This window comes from Aulonocara sp. 'chitande type north' Nkhata Bay, linkage group LG14, assembly GCF_057382095.1.
Source record: "Aulonocara sp. 'chitande type north' Nkhata Bay isolate Kocher_YH1m ecotype deep benthic linkage group LG14, A_spYH_male_GT1.1, whole genome shotgun sequence".
Lineage (NCBI taxonomy): Eukaryota > Metazoa > Chordata > Actinopteri > Cichliformes > Cichlidae > Aulonocara > Aulonocara sp. 'chitande type north' Nkhata Bay.
Window position 1 is genome coordinate 24,734,596 of NC_141357.1, and position 19,585 is coordinate 24,754,180.

At 42.2% G+C, this 19,585-nt stretch overlaps 1 protein-coding gene across 1 annotated transcript; it reads left to right on the forward strand.

Moving 5' to 3' along the window:
• Positions 1-471: 471 nt before the first annotated feature.
• On the forward strand, positions 472-19,168 carry clptm1 (CLPTM1 regulator of GABA type A receptor forward trafficking). The gene is made up of 14 exons (XM_086261733.1): positions 472-625; positions 8,524-8,660; positions 11,442-11,565; positions 11,709-11,867; positions 12,065-12,182; positions 12,278-12,363; positions 12,954-13,074; positions 13,174-13,418; positions 13,915-14,008; positions 14,114-14,304; positions 14,457-14,552; positions 14,769-14,904; positions 15,568-15,735; positions 17,923-19,168. The coding sequence occupies exons 1-14, from the start codon at positions 575-577 to the stop codon at positions 18,099-18,101; spliced, it is 1,905 nt and encodes a 634-aa protein (XP_086117859.1). The 5' UTR covers positions 472-574; the 3' UTR covers positions 18,102-19,168.
• The last annotated feature ends 417 nt before the right edge of the window (positions 19,169-19,585 follow it).

The window sequence follows — 19,585 nt, forward strand, 5'->3', positions numbered from 1 at the left end:
CCCAATTAGAGAGGTTATATGCAACACCTGTGAGAACTATGGATGGATGAATAGAAAGATAACACCAATGATGAGAAGCAAGCTTTTATTTTGGTGTACTTTTTGCTGATTAGCAATTCAAAATTTAAACTCCTTTTCTAAAAAATGTTTATTTTCTCAGTTTGGAGTTATTTTTTCAGAAGTCCAAATTTTGCGATAATAACCCGAAATTTAGCCTTGTGGATAGTATGTCTTTATCCTCCCCACTTTCGGAAATAAACTTCTATTTAATGCTGCAATAACCATAAAAAAAATCTACTAAGTCATTCATTAGGTGATAAAATAATCTTTTTATTATTAATTAACTATTTATTTATTTATTTATTTTTTCATTTTATTGTTACATGATCGAACATTCCTGACGAAGTGTGTCACGGGGTTTCGCCGGCCCCGCCCAAAAAACAGAAAAAAAGATCACCTGACTTTATTCATCGCATTTTCGATCACTTCTCTGAAGACGTAACTACAGTCTTCTCGCGAGAGTACGCGCAGTTTCCCAGCCAGCAGTGTGGTGCGCTTGTAGAGACGAAGAAAGATGGCGACGCAGGAGAGCGGAGTAACCAAAGCTACCGTGAGCAACGGCGAGGTAAAAATGAATGACACTGTTACTGGGTTTTTCACTTTTAACGCGCGAGGCAGAGGAAGTTGGTTGGTTTGTGTGAAGCTCGCGTGTGGGGGTGCGCTGACATTTAAACGTGATCACAGTCGATACACGAGCCACAGTGACGTTGTCAGTGCCGGGTGGTTTTAAAACGACCCCCCTCCTGGCGCTAACGATGTGTAGAGAAATCCCGACGGTAAGCGGCGAGAAGGCCGATGTTGAAGTTGAAATCTCACTTGAAATCACACGGTAACCTCCAACGGACTCTGTAATTAACCGACTGCCGGTGTGCTGAAGTGAGCCGAGTGAGTGCTGGCGTGTGTCAGTTAGCTTATCACAAGGCCTGAACCTGAACAACGCAGCTTGTCTTGCTTAACAAGGCCAGTCTCAAGCCCCTCTCGCACATTTCTCACCTCATGCTAAAACCTTCCAGCTACTGTCTACTTAGATATTTCAAGAAAACTTTTGACTCGAGGTGCATTTTCGAAATCCCCTAAAGGAAAAAAAAAATGCATATAAACATCCTATTCACCTGAGAGCTTTTTAACACGGATAGAGTGGATGAATCAGGTGTAGCCGTCGTCAAATGTAGCCAACCATGAAAAATGCTCCTAAAATTGTCTTGTTAGCACTGGAGCCTTAATGAGGGCAGTAGCTAGCAGTTATTTTCCAAAGTCGAAAATGCTTATCACAAGCTGCTAGAGGTCAAATTCAAATTCAAATTCAAATTTTTATTTGTCACGTACACAGTCATACACAGTACGATATGTAGTGAAATGCTTGGACAACTGCTCGTGACCTAAAGAAAACAAAAAAGGAAAAGGCTATGAATAAGATAGGAAATAAATATGAAAAATTAAAAAGGGTAAATTTAACTAGGAAGGAATAGAATATAAATTAAGGTTAAAAATGAAATAACTGTACAACACAAATTAGAATGAAGGGTAAATTTAACTGGGAAGAATAAGATAAAATATATAAATTAAAGTTGAAAATAAAATAACTGTACAACAAAATACACAATATAGAACTATATAAGAATGTATGAAGAAATCTAAATATAAATAAATATATACACAATAACAGCAGCTGTACAAGTATTAACCGGAAATGAAGAATATAGTGACCAGTGTTGTGCAAAACCAAAGTCCAGAAAGTCCAGTGTGTGTGTAAGAACCATATGTGTGGGTCAGTACTGTGTGGTGGTGTGATTGAGAGACCGTATCGCCTGCGGGAAGAAGCTCCTCCTCAGTCTCTCTGTGTTGGTCTTCAGGGAGCGGAATCGCTTTCCTGACCTCAACAGAGAGAACAGTCTGTTGTTGGGATGGCTGAGGTCCTTCACGATCTTCCTGGCCTTGGTCCAGCACCGCCTGCTGTAGATTGAGTGCAGGTCAGGGAGCTCGGAGCGGATGGTGCGCTCAGCTGACCGCACAACCCTCTCTAGAGCTCGTCTGTCCTGCATGGTGCTGTTCCCGAACCAGGTTAAGATGTTTCCCGCCAGGATGCTCTCTATGGTGCACGAGTAAAAGTTCCTGAGCACCTTGGAGGGCAGTTGGAAGTCTCTCAAGCGTCTGAGGTGGTAGAGACGTTGTCGGGCCTTTTTCACCACAGTGTTGATGTGACAGGACCATGACAGGTCCTGCGTGATGTGAACTCCGAGGTATTTGAAGCTGTCCACTCTCTCCACTGGGCACTCGTTGATGACGGGGGTCTGGTAGTTCCTCTCCTGCTTAGTGCTGAAGTCCACTATCAGCTCCTTTGTCTTACTGACGTTTAGAAGGAGGTTGTTCCTCTGGCACCAGTTCTCCAGATTCCTAATCTCCTTCAGGTAGGCCGTCTCGTTGTTATCAGAGATCAGGCCCACCACGACGGTGTCGTCAGCAAACTTGATGATGGTGGTGGAGCTGGTAGTGGCCACACAGTCATATGTGTACAAAGAGTACAGCAGGGGGCTCAGAACACACCCCTGGGGGGCTCCAGTGCTGAGAGTGGTGGAGGCTGAGACATGTCCGCCCATCCTTACTGCCTGTGGTCTGCCAGTTAGGAAGTTGGAGATCCACTGACACATAGATGAGCTGAGTCCCAGATGCTCCAGCTTGGTGGTGAGTGTGGAGGGAATTATGGTGTTAAATGCAGAGCTGTAGTCTATGAAGAGCATTTTAACATAATTCCCCCTTCTAGTGTCCAAGTGAGTGAGTGATGTGTGGAGGAGATGAGAGATGGCATCGTCTGTGGAACGATTTGGACGGTAAGCGAACTGTAGTGGGTCCAGTGTGTCTGGTAGTGAAGAAATGATGAAGTCTCTGACCAGGCGTTCAAAGCACTTCATCACTACTGAGGTGAGGGCTACAGGGCGATAGTCATTGAGAGAAGCAGGGTGGGGTTTCTTCGGGACAGGAACAATGATGGACTCTTTGAAGCATGTGGGGATCACCGACTGAGATAAAGAGATGTTGAATATCTCAGTGAACACAGGAGCTAGCTGGTATGCGCAGTCTCTGAGGATACGACCTGGGATGCCGTCTGGTCCTGCTGCTTTCCTGGTGTTCACTCTCTTGAAGGCTCTCCTTACTTCATGCTCGGAGATGACGAGCACGTTTCCGGTGCTGGCAGTATCTTCCTGTCTGCAGCCGTTAGCGCCGCTAACACTAGCATTGTTGGAGACCTTAGCTGCAGCCTCGAAGCGAGCATAGAAAGTGTTCAGCTCGTCTGCCAGAGTCACGGCCGCGTTCGTCATACCGGTTGTTGGTGCTTTATAGTCCGTTATTGTCCTTAGTCCCCGCCACAGGCTCCTAGAGTCACTCTGTTGGAGTTGTGACTCTAGTTTCCTCCCGTAGCGCTGCTTCGCCTCTTTCACCGCCCTCCGCACGTTATATGACGCGGCTTTGTACGGGTCCATGTCCCCCGTCATGAGTCCCGTGTTGTAGGCAGCGGTGCGGGATCTCAGAGCGTCGCGGATGGTTTTATCCACCCACGGCTTCTGGTTGGGAAACGTTGTGATAGTCTTTGTCTCCACGGTATCATCCGCTAGTTTCCCGATGAATCCCACAACCGCTTCCGTAAACACGTTGACGTCATCGTCGGAGCTGTTTCTGAACATGCCCCAGTCTGCGTCATCGAGTGCGTCCTGTAACGCGGCCACCGATTGATCCGTCCAGCGCGCGACCTTCCTCTGAACCGGAACTTCCTGTTTCAGCCTTTGTTTGTATTTTGGCATGAGGAAGATGGCGGCGTGATCAGATTTGCCAAACGGGGGGCGGGATTGTGCCTTGTAGCCGTCCTTGACCGTAGTGTAGCAGTGGTCCAGTGTCCTTTCACCCCTGGTGGGGCAGGTGATGTGTTGATAAAAGTTCGGCGCTGCGCGTTTGAGGTTGGCGCTATTAAAGTCCCCCGTCACAATAAGCGCAGCGTCCCGGTGTTGTGTCTGGTGCTGTGTGAGTGCCTCATGCAGCTCGCATAAGGCGGTGACCGTGTCCGCTTGTGGTGGAATATAAACGGCACTTACAATGACCGATGTAAATTCCCGAGGTAGATAAAAAGGACGACACATGATGGACAGTAGTTCCAGATTTGGTGTGCAGGAGCGTGTGAGAGGAACAACGTTCGCACTGTTGCACCAGTTGTTGTTCACCATTAAACACACGCCGCCTCCCCTTGACTTCCCCGAGTCCCGTGTCCTGTCCATGCGGTGAACCGAGAAGAACTCGGCCGGCTGGATGGCGTGGTCCGGCACCGCTGGGTTCAGCCATGTCTCGGTGAAGCAGAGGAGATTGCAGTCCCGAATGTCTCTCTGGAACTTTATCCTGGCCCTGAGGTCGTCAAGCTTGTTCTCCAGTGACTGGACGTTGGCGAGCAGGATGCTAGGCAGAGGTATGCGGTGTGCACGAGCTCTCAGCCTGTTCCTGACGCCGGCTCGCTTCCCTCTAGGCCGCCGCCGCTTCCCTTTGTTCTCCCTCGAGATCTCACTCGGCCAGCTCGGATCCGGAGTTAAAAACTTCGAATTGTGAGTACATTGTATACCAATAGAAACAAGAGTGTCACTGTCATACCTAATGTACCCAATGGTGATGATTTTGCCGATTTAGAAACGCTGAAAACTAACTTAAAAAGCAAAGACAAAGAAAAAGTGGTCGGAGCAGTCGTGACGGCAGCCGACCTCACCGGCGCCATCTTATATCATTGTGGTCATTGTGAATCATCGCTCTCTTTTTAGATGGCTAAACATTACTCTTCCGTTTGCTCAATCCTCAAAAATGTGTAGTGACACAAATACTGAATACAGGAGCATGACTGTAAAGATTGTAAATGCGTATCCATTCTCTATTGAAGACTGACACAGTCAATGATTGGCTTTTTATGATTCAATCTAAAGTATTGATAGCAACTAATGTATTGTTTATCGAGTACAGTTGCATAGCAGAGATTTTACCCATTTGAAATCGGAAATGTACTGGTTCTTATATAGCTATATTTCTTATATTCTACTCTCCTTGATGAATGCATTGTCAGTAACTCAGGGTTCAGTATCTTGCCCAAAGATACGTTTGAACGCAGAGTGGAGCCAGGGATCAAACCATCAGCTCCAGATGACCTGCTCCAAGCAGTCACAGGGTGAGAGGCAGATCGACAGTGTATTGTAAGGCTAACACAGAGAGACATAGAACCACACATGTCTATGGCAAAGAATCACCAATTAATTTAACTGCAGGCAATGCAAACTCAACACAGAGAGACCCCAGGTGGCCAAGGTGCATCTTCCTGTTACGCCACTGTGCTAACCACTGTACTACCATGCCGCCTGATTCCAAATAAAAATGACTGTGTATCTGTATTGTCATCTTTTGCTACATGTTTTCTGTCAAAGAGAGAGAAAAAAAAAGCTTTCTTCTGTGCTTGAAATTCTGTGAATACACACATGTCAGAAACTAGGGTGAGGGTAACGCATACACAAAGTGTTTCTTCTGTAATAAAATTGCTCTGTCAGGATAAATGTGCTGTTGTTTTTAGAGTGAGCCCTAACGGGTCTCTTGAGGGCCACTACTAGGTGAATCTGTTGATTGAATTGCTTGTAATGGGGTGGGGGTGGGGGGTTACTGATGAGTTAATAACACTGATTATCTTGTCAGTGAGTGAACAATGAGCTCCTAAAATAAGTTTGTTGAAAGAAGGAATAAAAAGTGTGAGGATCTGAGTGACTTTGATGTGGGCAGATGTCTGGGAGTATCTCTGTAGGGTGCTAGCTGTATGCAGTTGTTAGTACATAGAAAAAGTGATGAGAGGAATGTCAACCAGTGACCCGATGGAGAACTGTTGATGTGCACCGGGGGGCCAGCCAGCCAACCAACCACTGGTCCAATACAGAGAAGATTTCTGTATGCCAGCTTGTTGTTTAGCTCCAGGCTTGTCAGCTCAGTAGCCCCTTAGATAGTTGACCATGGGTTTGGACCATAAAAATCTGGAAGGTGGTTTGAGGAAGTATCATTATATTTATACGATGTGGAGGACTGGGTACGGTTACAGCAATTAACTGGGGAAGAGGTAGAAGCAGGATATACTGTTTGGGGGTTGGAGGAGGGAAGAGAAGAGTGAAGTGTCAGAGTGATGCTCCCGGTTTGACTCTCTGGTAACCTTGGATCCTGGTATTCGTGTGTGCTGCTTTGACAAGTACTACATACCTAAACATTAGGGACCTTGGGTAGCAGTGATTGAATGAAATCTATCACAGGCCAAGGTGGTCAAAAGAAAAACAAAACCTTTGAGCACATCCTGTTGTACCAGCCCAGATTTCAGTGCAGGGAGAGTTTTGATATATATACACACACACACACACGTCATTTTTCACCCTGTCCTCCTTTACATGCAGCTGCATTGAGAGTTCTAGTATGCAGCTACTATATTCAAGTTCAACACTTATATATCAACCCCACGTCCTTTATCTGCTGACTGTATCATAGAATAAATGAGGGAAACGGCCTCATCTGGCGCAGCTGCTTATCAGCCAACTGTCCAGTTACATTGAGGGTCTGAGCCTCTGGGGAACTATCTATAAAAATTTCTGTATTACCAAAATAGTTAGCATGGTATCTTTGTGAAACCCCTTGAATTAAGGCACTAAAGTCTGCCATGTTGATTGTTTGATATCAAAACCACTGTGGTGGTGTACAGAGTGTGTTATTGTCCTGATATTGATATACTGCATTGTTTGAGCTGGCATGTAGGAGATAATGTCACCATGTTAGAGACACATTACCAGAGCCTGTGAACAATTGACTTATGTGAGTGCTTAATGTTAGACTCTGTGATAAATTAAGGATCTGCTGTGAACCAAGAATAGGTGGTTAATTGTTAATCTTTGTTTCAGAGGGTGTAAATTGTAAATGATTATCCTAAGCTGGAAGAGAGAGGCTCAACAATAAAAACAGGTTATCAGGGGATCTATCTGTGTAATGGTTATTATGTTGATCCCATCAAGACTCTAAGATCCTTGTCTGTTTAGCGAATTGCTTCTATTTTAACGCAGCAGGAAAAGTACTGGGCACTGAGGGTGAAAGGACCTATTTTGAGCCAATCCGTGTCCTTGAAACGGTCTGATTATGATGTTGTTAGGTCAGTGTTTTAACAAAAACTTAAAAAAATTTCAAAACTGATGGTAATCTGTTTAAACATAAAACATTTTTTTTGCCTCAAGTCATGTTTTGTTTCTGCTGGCTGACTGCTGGTTGGTGACAACAGGGGAGATTAGATGTTTAGATAGTGAATGAGTCTCATGACTTGGCATGTGTTTGTCTATTGTGTCACTTGAATAGAGGGTGGCCTTGCCACAGGGGTGGTGGGGGTTACATGGACATGGAGAAACTTGGAAAAAAAATGAATTAATGGGCAAACGTATGACAGATTTCACTGAAACCAGGGGAAGTTGCATAATCATGCTGACACTGTTATCAAAGGTTTTGAAACCAGGGGTTCCCAAAATGGGTTGTCTTCATTCAAAATCAGGTGTGCCATAGGATTTTGTAAATGGTGGTTCATTAAATATAAAAATGTGAATGTTTTAAGACTCTACTACTTTATTAAAAGAGAGAAATTTAGAGAGGTGTTTGTTTTTTCCATATAGGTAATACTGATCTGACCCACTTGAGATCAGATTGGGCTGTGTGTGGCTCATAAGCTAAAATGAGTTTGACTCTCCTGCTCTGTTAGGTCAACAGGTCACAATAGGTAAATAGGGATTTGCCAATATTATTATTATTATTATTTTAAGTGATGTTTATTCTGTAGCAGAGGTTTTGTTTGTTATGTAGCTTCTTTTAGCTGCTCTGTTATTCACACGGGGTCATCACAGGTAGTATCTCCACATGTTTGATTTAGATTTTTTTTTTTTTTTTTTAATGCCCAGGGCCTTTCCTAACCCAAGCCCAAAGAGAATCTTCTCCTCTCAGTATCAAACTGGGGATCCTCTGCTTAAACAGCTGCTTTTTAGGTCTTTCATGTTTGTTACTTGCTATTAAGATTTAAGTGCATCAGTGAGCGACAAATCCGCTGTTCTTATTTAAAAAGTTAAAATGCAAAGGTCAAGGTGTAGTTAACTCTTAAGGCCATGTAATAAAAGACCCAGAAGAACTGCGGTTTGTCACCGTAACTGCACCTTTTAGTCTTTACAGCTGCACTACATCGTACTGTATGTTCTTTGTTTTGGCTGCAGATTGAGGAAGAATTCTTGAATAAATCATATCACCACTTTAGGCTTTCAGGAAAGTACATTGGGTCTCTGGATATTTTTACTGTCAATAAAGCTCTTTATTTTTAACATCCTTTCTTACGTTGTGCCGTTGCTGCGTCATCTTTGTGACTATCTTTGACCCTGTCTGTATGTTTCATTTCAGGTAAGCAGCAATGGGACTGCTGCAACAACAGATGGCCAGACTGTGCAGACAGCTGGAAATGCACAGGACCCTCAACAGCAACAGCAGCAACAGCAAGCTCCTAATGCATGGCAGGTCATTAAAGGAGTTCTCTTCAGGTGACTTATTGCATTTTTTTTTTCTTCTGTTTACCAGCACACAGATAATCATTCGCTCTGTGGGCTGGCTGTGAGTTTAATGACCAACCAAATGTGTTATGCCACAGTGGTGTCAGAGTGAATGTAAATGGTAAGGTAATAATAAAGGTGTGAGCTGCTGCTGGAGTATACTGTAAAGTTTGCGGTCTACATTGTTTAGTTTCATTGTGGGTTTTTTTTTTTTGTGCAGCATAAATAATTAAGAGGAAACTAGTGATGGATCATTGTGTCTTTCCAAATACTGTCTCACACACAGTGGGACTGAAACAATAATTCAAACCAGGAATTGAACTTTATTCAAGGCCACTAAAAAATAGATTATAGTCTGTTGTGGATATGGTCACGGACAGATGGAGACGTGACATCCGAGCAGTCATTCCTGTTATCCGTCTTTGATGTCCGCTTAAAGTCTGTCACATGGGGAGCATGTGTATCCAAAAAAACAGGCGTGCATGGGGACGTCCACACAGAATGTTGAGCTGACGAAATTTGTCATTGGTACACAAGCGAACCTATAGCGGACACATAAAGTATAGTCCATGCCTAATGCCAGACTCGCATGTTAAAATCTTTCTGTGTGTGTCACCTCTTCTGCCACTATGAGCGCAGGGCACTCCACAAGCTGTTTAGTTACCTGCTACCACTGATGTTGCTGCTGTAGCTAGGTGAGGTGGAGTAACACAAACTAGGCTGTCCATACTGCTTTGGTTGGCACTGCCAGTTTTATTTCTTTCCCTAGAAATTACTACCTCCTTTGCCGTTACTTCACGCACATTGTGAAAGATGCATGATTGATTGAGGAGCAATGTGTTGACTTCCTTAACAATTTTATGCCAGTATAAGTGACTAATCTCTCACAGTGACCTTTGTAACAGTCAGAAATTTTGCAGCAGGCTTTTCAGTAAGTTTCCTCCTGACTGCATGATTTATTTATTTTTTTATTTATGACTTTTTGGTCCAAGTTCGTAAATAAGGTAAAATCCATGTATGCATGATCACAAAAACTTAGTACGTGTTATGAAGTGTGCAGGACCTTTTTTTTTTTTCTCTTTCTTTCTTCTATAGTCAAATTAATAGTTGACTTACTCTGAGTGTGAGAGCTTTGTAGGAATATCAGTTCAGTTTGATTTATATAAATCCAATTCACAACAACAGTTGCCTCAAGGTGCTTTTTATGGTGGGTACCTGTGCTGTAACGGCTAGCTGTCTGATGGCCATTATCCAGCTATGGAGGAGCTCAGCTTTGATTTCAGTATCATTGTACACTCTTTGAAGAGTTTAGCAGTTTTACATTTTTTGAAATGTTCCTGTATAATAAAAATGTACGGTACATTAGGGTAAGTGCTCATTTAAAAAAAAAAAGCTGGACCAGAGTAGTACTTTTTTGGCACCTTGTTTGAATAACAGGCTTTGGCTGCTTTTCCTACCTTTGGCAACTGCTCAAGCAGAAGAAGAGGCCCATTTATAAGATTAAGAAAATTATATTGCAATAATCAGTTAAAACCCTTCAGTTAAAATCTTTGGCACTGAATATTTGAACACATTTCAGGATCATGATTTGGAAACACGAGTGTTATGATGGTATATACGTTTTCTTAATTTATGTTGCTGTTTCCTGTGGTTGTAAGATCGCAAGTGCAATAAAAACAACCCATTTGCTCTACTTCAGTAAAAATAATTATTTCACTTTTCTCTGTAAGTGCATTTTAGTATATGGTGGGTCAAGGAAAAAATGAAAATGGTCACATCTGTCACATATAGTAAACTGACCCTCCACTGTATGGTGTGTTGTATATGTCACTAGTACATGGACTCTTAAAGGAGTTTTTATGGGCAGCTGTGTGCCACTCCCCTGCTGGCCTGCTCTCAAACTTAGTTTCAACAAAGAAATTTGTAATTGTATTTATTTGTGGCTTGATTGGGGCATTTTCTATCAGGGGAAGCACACAGTGTCCTCTCACACGCCTTGATATAGATTTAATTACTTAACACTGCAAAATCCATGGAGGCAGCTGTCCTTGGATGTGGTTGGCGATCATGATGGATGTGTTCTACTGTGCAAGAAGCAATCACAGTAGTCAGATGAACTGGTCATGGGGGTCAAACGTGTTCGGGTATGATCTGTGTGAGCAGAGTGTAAGGGAGGTTTGGCATACTGGGTCCAGTCAATAATCGACACACTTCCCCCTCAGCCACACAGACTAAGTAACATGGAGTAAGGACAGAGAGCGTTTTCACATTAGAGATCTGCATTAAAATATCAGACACAAAATCCATTATTTCTGTTAGTTAGAACAACACAAAAGGAAAGAGGTGCTGTGAATATTCACTTAAAATCACAAACACACAAAGTTAGGGTGGATACAAATGAAAAATTATTTGTTGAAATATTCTGCAGCATTTTCTTTCTTCTTTTGTCTTTGTAGATTATTCTAGTTTGACTCATCACCCTTGTGTGAGGCAGGAAAACAGTTTCTTTGAAATGTAATGCAGTTAGACTGGTTAAACTTTAATCTGATTAGCTTCCTTGCCGTTTAACTCGCCTGCAGCAGCTCTTTATTTAGAGATGGTTGAAATAAATAACCTTGTCTAAGAATTTGAACAGTTTTTAAAGTGTTAGTGACTCGATTCATTTCCCACTTCTCTTTTCCTCTTTTGTTTTTGTTTCTCACTTATTTTCTTTTAATTCCTTGTTAGTTAAACCTTGTTTTCCTCTGACTGTGATTGCATTTGTTTCACCAGAATCTTCATAATCTGGGCGATCAGTAGCTGGTTCCGCCGAGGGCCATCCACTCCTGACCCCAGCACACCAGCCGGTGCCCCCAGGGTACCCAGCAGGAACCTCTTCCCCAAAGACACTCTCATGGTATTACACTGTCCCCTTTTCCTTTCCTTTATCTACCTCGTCAGCTGCATAATTGTTTATTTACCACACAGCAAACCAGTTTTCTGACTGTTTCTAACTGTTTCAAAATGATAAACACCTTTATTATCTCTCTCTTTCTGCAGGATCTGTACGTGTACGTGTCCCAGGAGGAAGTCTTCTCTGACTTCAACAACACAGATGCCCTGTTCTGGTTCCACAGGGATCTGGTCTATGGAGACTGGACCACAGGGGAAGATGGTGATGGCTGCTACCAGCACTATAAGGAAATGGATATCCCAGAAGTAAGGATTACTATGGATGAATTGGGGGAGGGTGACAGACAGTAGTTGGACGGTGAGAAAGAACAGTTGTTAGTTTAGGAAATGTGACGGATGTTGATGAAGGACGGGAAAGTCCAGTTTATAGTGAAGTTTGCATATTTGAAAGCTGTTTATTTTTGTCTGATTTTCTTTTTCTTCCACTTTCTGTCTGATTGTAGAAAATACAGCAGAACGGCTCACTTTACATACACCTCTACTTCACTAAAAGTGGATTCCACCCAGACCCCAAACGAAAGGGGCAGTATCGCAGACTGGCAACAGTTCACGCAACCAGAAGTAAGCACCTGTGAAAAGCACACTCGCTTTAACATATTATCCTGTTGTTGTAATGTTTGTTTAAAGTGCTAAACTTTGCTTTTGAACTCTTTCAGTGCTGAATAAATATAAGCGAAGAAAGTTTCTGAAGACCAAGAATCTGCTCACAGGAGAGACGGAAGCAGACCCCGAGATGATCAAGGTTAAGATTATTATTTATCCTAAAAAGGAACTGAGTTCAGCGCAGAGAGCTTCATTACTTTAATTCCTAATGCATACTTCACATATTGCAAGTATGTGAAGTAATTTCTAGGGTTTTTTCAATTTCCAGTTAATGTATTTGAGGTAGTTGCCTTCACATTTTGCAGCAGAGGAAAAATAGACGAAGATCAAAGACTTTGGAAACTGAGAACCATTTATTGGCTCTCTCACAGTCTGTAAATGATTGCCCTTTACCGACGTCTGAACAGAGGAACTTTGAAAACTCACAGTCAATGATTTTACCTTTCTTTATGTATATCTTTATTTGGTTGGTTGATCAAGTCACTTTTATTTTTAAAGCGCATTTAAAAAATAATGTAAACCAACCCAGAGTCCTTTTCTTTTGAGTGCTTTGCTGTTGGACAGGGCTTATTGTGAGTAGATGTAGATAAGTTACAGTGCAGTTGAGCCCAAAGTGACTTTGCCTTTGTTTGTACTAGTAAGAAGTGTAGCAGCTGTGTGATGATCAGTTTGCAGTTACCAGATTAATATATTTATGTTTGCACTGACACATTGGGTGTTTCCTCACAGCGAGCAGAGAGCCACGGTCCAGTGGAGATTATCTCACATTGGCACCCCAACCTCACTATCAATATGGTGGATGACCACACAGCCTGGGTGAAGGGCTCTGTTCCACCTCCTCTAGACCAGTGTAAGTATCGGAAGTATAATGTGACAGTTATTTATCCGTAGTTTATTTAAAGCTCTGGTTTATCTGACATTACTGCTCTTCTACCCTACCTTATATTAGATGTTAAGTTTGATGCAGTCAGTGGCGACTACTATCCCATTGTATACTTCAATGACTACTGGAACCTTCAGAAGGACTACTATCCCATCAACGAGACCCTAAAAAGCCTCCCGCTCCGCCTCAGTTATTGCCCGCTGTCCTTGTGGCGCTGGCAGCTGTATGCAGCCCAGAACGCTCGCTCACCCTGGAATTTCCTTCCTGAGGACACCTACGAGCAATCCGATGAAGACCAAGACTCAGTCAAGGTAAGGAGTCAAAGGTTACTGAGACGAAACTAAAGTTTTCCTCCTGCAAGTTGGGCTTTAATATTGGTGCTCATTTAGATGCTGTGATCTTATTTCACATATATTTAAAAGAAAGTCTACTTGAGTTGGTATGTGCCAGATGGAGAGGATTTCAAATGCTTTCTAGCAGATTACCTTTTACTTGAAAACAAAATGCAAGACGCGTGATGAGTGGAAACTGGCACTTCATACTTGAGTGACCTCTGCTCTTCGGGTGTAATGTGGGACTTTGTTATCTTGGTGTCCAAATACAGGCTACTCTAATTTTCAGTTGACACTGTATTGAAGCAAAATACTCGTAGTCCCAATCCCAAATACTTGGACAGGTGCACTTTAGTTATTTACAAAGCTGTCATGTACGCTGTTTCTAGGGTGATTAACTTCTGTAGCAACTGAACATATAGAAGATTCATTGTTTTATAAGCAAGCTGAGTTTAACAATAAAGTCTTTGTGAAGGTGGCCCTCCTGGAAACCAATCCATACCTGCTGGGACTCACCATCGTTGTCTCCATTGTGCACAGCATCTTTGAGTTTCTCGCCTTCAAGAACGGTAAGGTCGCAGCAGTCTGTACTCAGGACTTCACATAACAGGAGGAGAATAGTTTGAACAGTGTGCGCCTACCCGAGTTTGACCTCAGCTCCGTCTTCTCCTCAGATATCCAGTTTTGGAACAGCAGACAGTCTCTAGAAGGTCTATCTGTGCGCTCCATCATATTTGGAGTATTTCAGTCTCTAGTGGTGCTGCTGTACATTCTGGACAACGAAACCAACTTTGTGGTGCAGGTCAGCGTCTTCATTGGCCTTCTCATTGACCTGTGGAAAATCACCAAGGTCATGGATGTCAAAGTAAGTTGAAAAACATTAGTTTTTTCTTGCAGGATGAGCAGCATTTGATTAAACTCTCTAACAGGCTCTTCCTTACCTTTTGCAGATGCTAAACTGTTTATTCATCGAGTGTCGTTTCCACCAGATTCTTAACTGTTGTTGTTTTTCTCTAGTTGGACAGAGAGAACAAATTCGTAGGAGTGTTCCCAAGATTGGTATTCAAAGATAAGTCGACTTATGTGGAGTCTTCAACCAAAATCTACGATGATGTAAGTGAAACCAACACCAGTCACATTCAGAATGGTGGCTGTAACAAATGCATTCACATGATTGTCTTCAGAACGGATGAAACATGATTAAATTGGTCTGTTTAAATGTTTATCTGAAGGAAGCTTCTCTAAATATGTATCTCTCTGTAAGTTGCTTGGATATTTCTGATAAAAAGGATGAGTGACATCTTCTTTTCTTCATTATCTCATGAACAGATGGCCTTCAAGTACTTGTCATGGCTGCTCTACCCTCTGTTTGGCTGCTATGCGGTCTACAGTTTATTGTACGTAGAGCACAAAGGCTGGTACTCATGGGTACTCAGCATGCTCTATGGCTTCTTGTTAACCTTTGGTAAGTTGATCTGAAGCAGTTTTATACTCTGAGGTCTTAAAACTTAATCCACAGGCTGAAGGAATGTAAACTGTGCTGGATTTACTAACTATGAAATAAATGAAGAATACTGAAGTGTTCCTTAAAAGTTTGGTTTTTAGATATAATATTTTAAAGGTTATCTTAAAAGGATGATATGAATAGAAATACAGAGCTACAGAGACAACGTTCTGAGATAAAGTTCATAAAAACCAAAACCGTTTCCTGAGTTTTTAGCATAAACATTTTAGAGATCCCTGGCATTAAAGTATTAGATGAATTGTGTGCGCTTCCTGGAACTGTTTATGTTTCCTCTTTTCTTTCTGTGGGGTTGATTTTTACTCTGTCATCCAGCAGGTTTTTTCAGTTTTTTATGTTAATCTATTTTAAAGCCCAGAGAGGAGGCTGATTTATTTTGGTCTCTCTCGATTGCCTCGCCTCTGAGCTGCCGGACTCGCAGCTAATATTTTCATGCTTGCATCATGTTTACGCATTCAATTCCCAGTAGCCTTAGCTAATGTGCTGTGTATTAATAAACTTCACCTGGTACACTCACTCGCGATGGTTCCTGCTGGTTAAATTACTGCCTGTGATATAGGAATTCTTAGCGTAATCTAATCTCCTTTTTCTGTCTTTTTTTTAAAGGTTTTATTACAATGACGCCACAGCTTTTCATCAACTATAAAATGAAGTCTGTAGCTCACCTCCCATGGAGGATGCTCACCTACAAGGCTCTCAATACCTTTATTGATGACCTTTTTGCCTTCGTAATCAAGATGCCAATGATGTACAGGATAGGATGCCTCAGAGATGGTGAGTTTTCTTTCAGATATTCATTAATGGTTTTTTTTTTTTGTTTTTTTTTTTAAGAACTATACCAGGATCAAAGAAAGCTAATCGCCTAAAACATCATTTTGCTTCCTCAGCCAGTGCAGCTTTGACTTTGTAGCATTAAGATGAGTGTTTTGTTGGAGGTGGTTTAAGATTTGCCTCATTCTCTAGAACGGTTTCCAGTTGACGTGGGTGGTTTTGTGCTTAAACAAAACCACGATCGTGGCTCAAGAGTTGGGAGTTCGCCTTGTAATCGGAAGGTTGCCGGTTCGAGCCCCGGCTTGGACAGTCTCGGTCGTTGTGTCCTTGGGCAAGACACTTCACCCGTTGCCTACTGGTGGTGGTCAGAGGGCCCGGTGGCGCCAGTGTCCGGCAGCCTCGCCTCTGTCAGTGCGCCCCAGGGTGGCTGTGGCTACATTGTAGCTTGCCATCACCAGTGTGTGAATGTGTGTGTGAATGGATATGTAAAGCGCTTTGGGGTCCTTAGGGACTAGTAAAGCGCTATATAAATACAGGCCATTTACCATTTAAACAAAATGCCGTCCTGATTTCTTTTATCGTGAGCGTATTGATCAAAAAGAAAATGTAGAATCACTGTCTCATACTGGAGGATTGTTTCTTTTCTTTTTTTAAATGTTTTTTTAACTGTCATTCTTGGATCTTTGACAGCTGTTGGTTTTCATAATCCTCTAACTCCACCTAGTGTTAACTCACCAGATCTCAGTTTTGAACTTGGTGTGATCATTAATCATCATCCACAAAGGTCACCGTGCCGCCTCTCATGAAATATTTCTTTGACACAAGAAAAGCCTAAATTGTAGTTCTTCTCCTGCTGTACAGTTCATGTTAGTTCATACAGTTTGGTAATGAAGCACTGAGCCCTGCTGTGCAAACTGAAACCTACACACTTACCTACACAGTTAGGAAGCCTTTAAATAAAATCCCCTGCTTCACAAATTAAACAGCTACCACCTACAGTGTGTGGCCAGCCAGTCAATTAGATGTTAGGTGGGCGACACTAATGTGAATTTTCGTTTGCTGTCTGTGCTAACTCGCTAAGTTGGACACGAAAAAGTGGTTTAGAGCAGCGCTCACATCAGCAAGAAGTCAAGTCAGTAACAACCAAACTGGGAGTAATGATTTGGTTGATATTCGCTGCACTGAGGACACTGATGTTGCTGCTAAGCAGATGATGGAGACCTGTCACATCTCTTTGAAACAACAAAGATGTCAATCATCAGCTCGTGCAGCCAGCTCTTAAACATTTTGTCATTTGATTTGTGAAATAATTGGAAAGTGAAAATTAGTGGGGTTAATTTGTGATTCTAAATGTCCCTGGGTGTGTATGTGAGTGTAAATGGTTGTCTGTTTAAGTGTGTTAGCCCTGTGACAGACCGGACATCTGTCCAGGGTGTACCCTGCCTCTGGGAGAGGCTCCAGCTCCCACACAACCCTGATAAGGATAAGAGGAAGAAAACGGATGGAGTGGAAAGATGTATCAAGTATATTCTACACTGAGTGTTGGTGAATTCATATATTCACTTAAACTAGGAGGACAGGTGTGGTTTATACTAAGCCCACTGTGTAACTTTGCTATATACTAGATGTACCTATTGAACGTTGCATTTGGACTTTCCAACAAGGGGAATTCTGTATGCAAGAAGGCTTAGTTATCTCTATATCAATTACAACAAAATGAAACTAAACGTTCTCGCTTGTGAGAAGAATAGAAAACTAAGCAGTAATCGACCACAAGGGACGCTTGTACTTAAGATTTCTCACTTTAAAATAACAGGCTGTGGTAATACTGGTCTGTATACATGGGCAGGATGTTGTGCAACTGTTGCTTTAAAAGCATGTAGTAACCAAATCAGGTGACAAGCAAATCTTGTATTTAAAACAAAGACAGATGAGTTTGCACTGCATTGTGAGCATATTTGTTTCTGACTGGACCTCTACTGTACGTGAATACGTTCTCATCTCTCTGCTTGCAGTGCAGTTTTTGCCATCATAGCGTGTTCAGCTTTGATGGGAGATGATGTCAGTGCTTCACTTGTTTTTGATGCTTCTTAAGTAACATATTGGTCTCAATTCAGTTTTATTTATTTAGCTCTTTAAAAAAGTCTGGGGCTGGTTTCTCACTGGACCAAACTGTGTCCTCTCCTGCAGATGTGGTGTTCTTCATCTACCTTTACCAGCGCTGGATCTATCGAGTCGATCCCAACAGGGTCAACGAGTTCGGTACCAGCGGAGTAGACCACGCCCAGAACAACACAGCAGCCCCTGCCCCAGATGCCGCCTCCGCTGCAATCACAGACAAACCAGAAGGGGAGAAGAAGAATGATTAAGCGAGATCCCACCCTCATCTTCCTCCCTGGCTCTCACTGCTGGAGTGAAGAGGACTTGTGGAAAGTGGGGCATGGAGTGGAGTTGTTGTTTAGCTATCATGGATGCCGCTACCAAAACAGAAAAAAGAAAAAAAAAATGCAGTTCAGCTGTTCCTTCTGGTTTCTTTGTGGATGCACAGAGAGTCATATTCAGTGTAGACTTGGTAAATTATTTCTGCTCCCCACCCACCCCTGCCCTCCGTTTTGCAGTTCAAGTGAAGTAAAACAAAACGTGATGTACTGTATTCTGTATGATTTTTTTTTTTTTTTTTCACTTCAGAGGGTAACAGTGTCTGGAAGTAGATGTTGGGAGGGGAACAGGTCGCAGTTGTGCTACTTTTTATTATTTTTATACAGAGGAAAAAGAGGCCAGGTGCAGCTTTTGTTCTTTGTGTAGATTCCTTTTCATTCCATGTGAGCACTCTGTTTCGGCTTGGTCGGAAACGGGTGAGTAGTGCTGGAAACTGGAAAGATCCTGAGCCGCAATGGAGGTTGGTGAAGAAGCGAGGTGGCGACTGGATGACCGTGCAGGACGTTACCCACGAGATAATGACTACTACCCTGAATTTTAAACAAATGGTTAATGTTCTAAACTTGAACATATAAAAAATAACAGCCTTGTTGGTATTAATATAAATATATTAATATTGTCAATGACTTAATTTTTGTTTTTCAGTCACTGATGCATTCTTTTGTATTTTCCTCAAACTGTACAGCCTCATGTTAATATTACCAATGTCAAACTGTTTAGCAATAGGTAATTTGCAAGTCTCATTTTTATTACCCCTCCCCTTCCCCTTCCTCAGCTGGTCATCTGACTTTTTGGATGGTTTCATCTTCACGCTCCAAAATCACTTTTGACGGACACAGCAGAGTCGAGCAGAGTCAGGCTTGTGCTGGAAGAGTTACAGTGTCTCTTTTTTTCTTTTTGAGTGCTGTAAATCCTGAAAGGATGAGGGGTTCCACGTTGGTACATATATTTTCAAGGATTCATGTTTATAGTAAAACTAAGTGTGATTTAAAATGTCTATGCAAAGTTGTTTTTGTTTTTGACACCTTTTTTAAATATTTGTTTTAGGTTTTAGGACAACATTTTTGCATGACACTTCATTTTGCACATTAATTTCTATTGATGTTACAGAAAATACAAATTGTGCTAACACGGCATCTACACTACTGAACTCTTTCATCTTTGTGTTATGAGTTGAGGTCCAATATTCAGCCAGTAACAGCCATCATAACATCCAGAACTCAAGGTCGTAGATTGGAGTTGAGGACAAACAAGCCAACAAAATACAGCGGCTTGCAAAAGTATTCGGGCCCCTTGAACTTTCCCACATTTTGTCACATTACAGCCACAAACATGAATCTATTTTATTGGAATTCCATGTGAAAGACCAATACAAAGTGGTGTACACGTGAGAAGTGGAATGAAAATCATACAT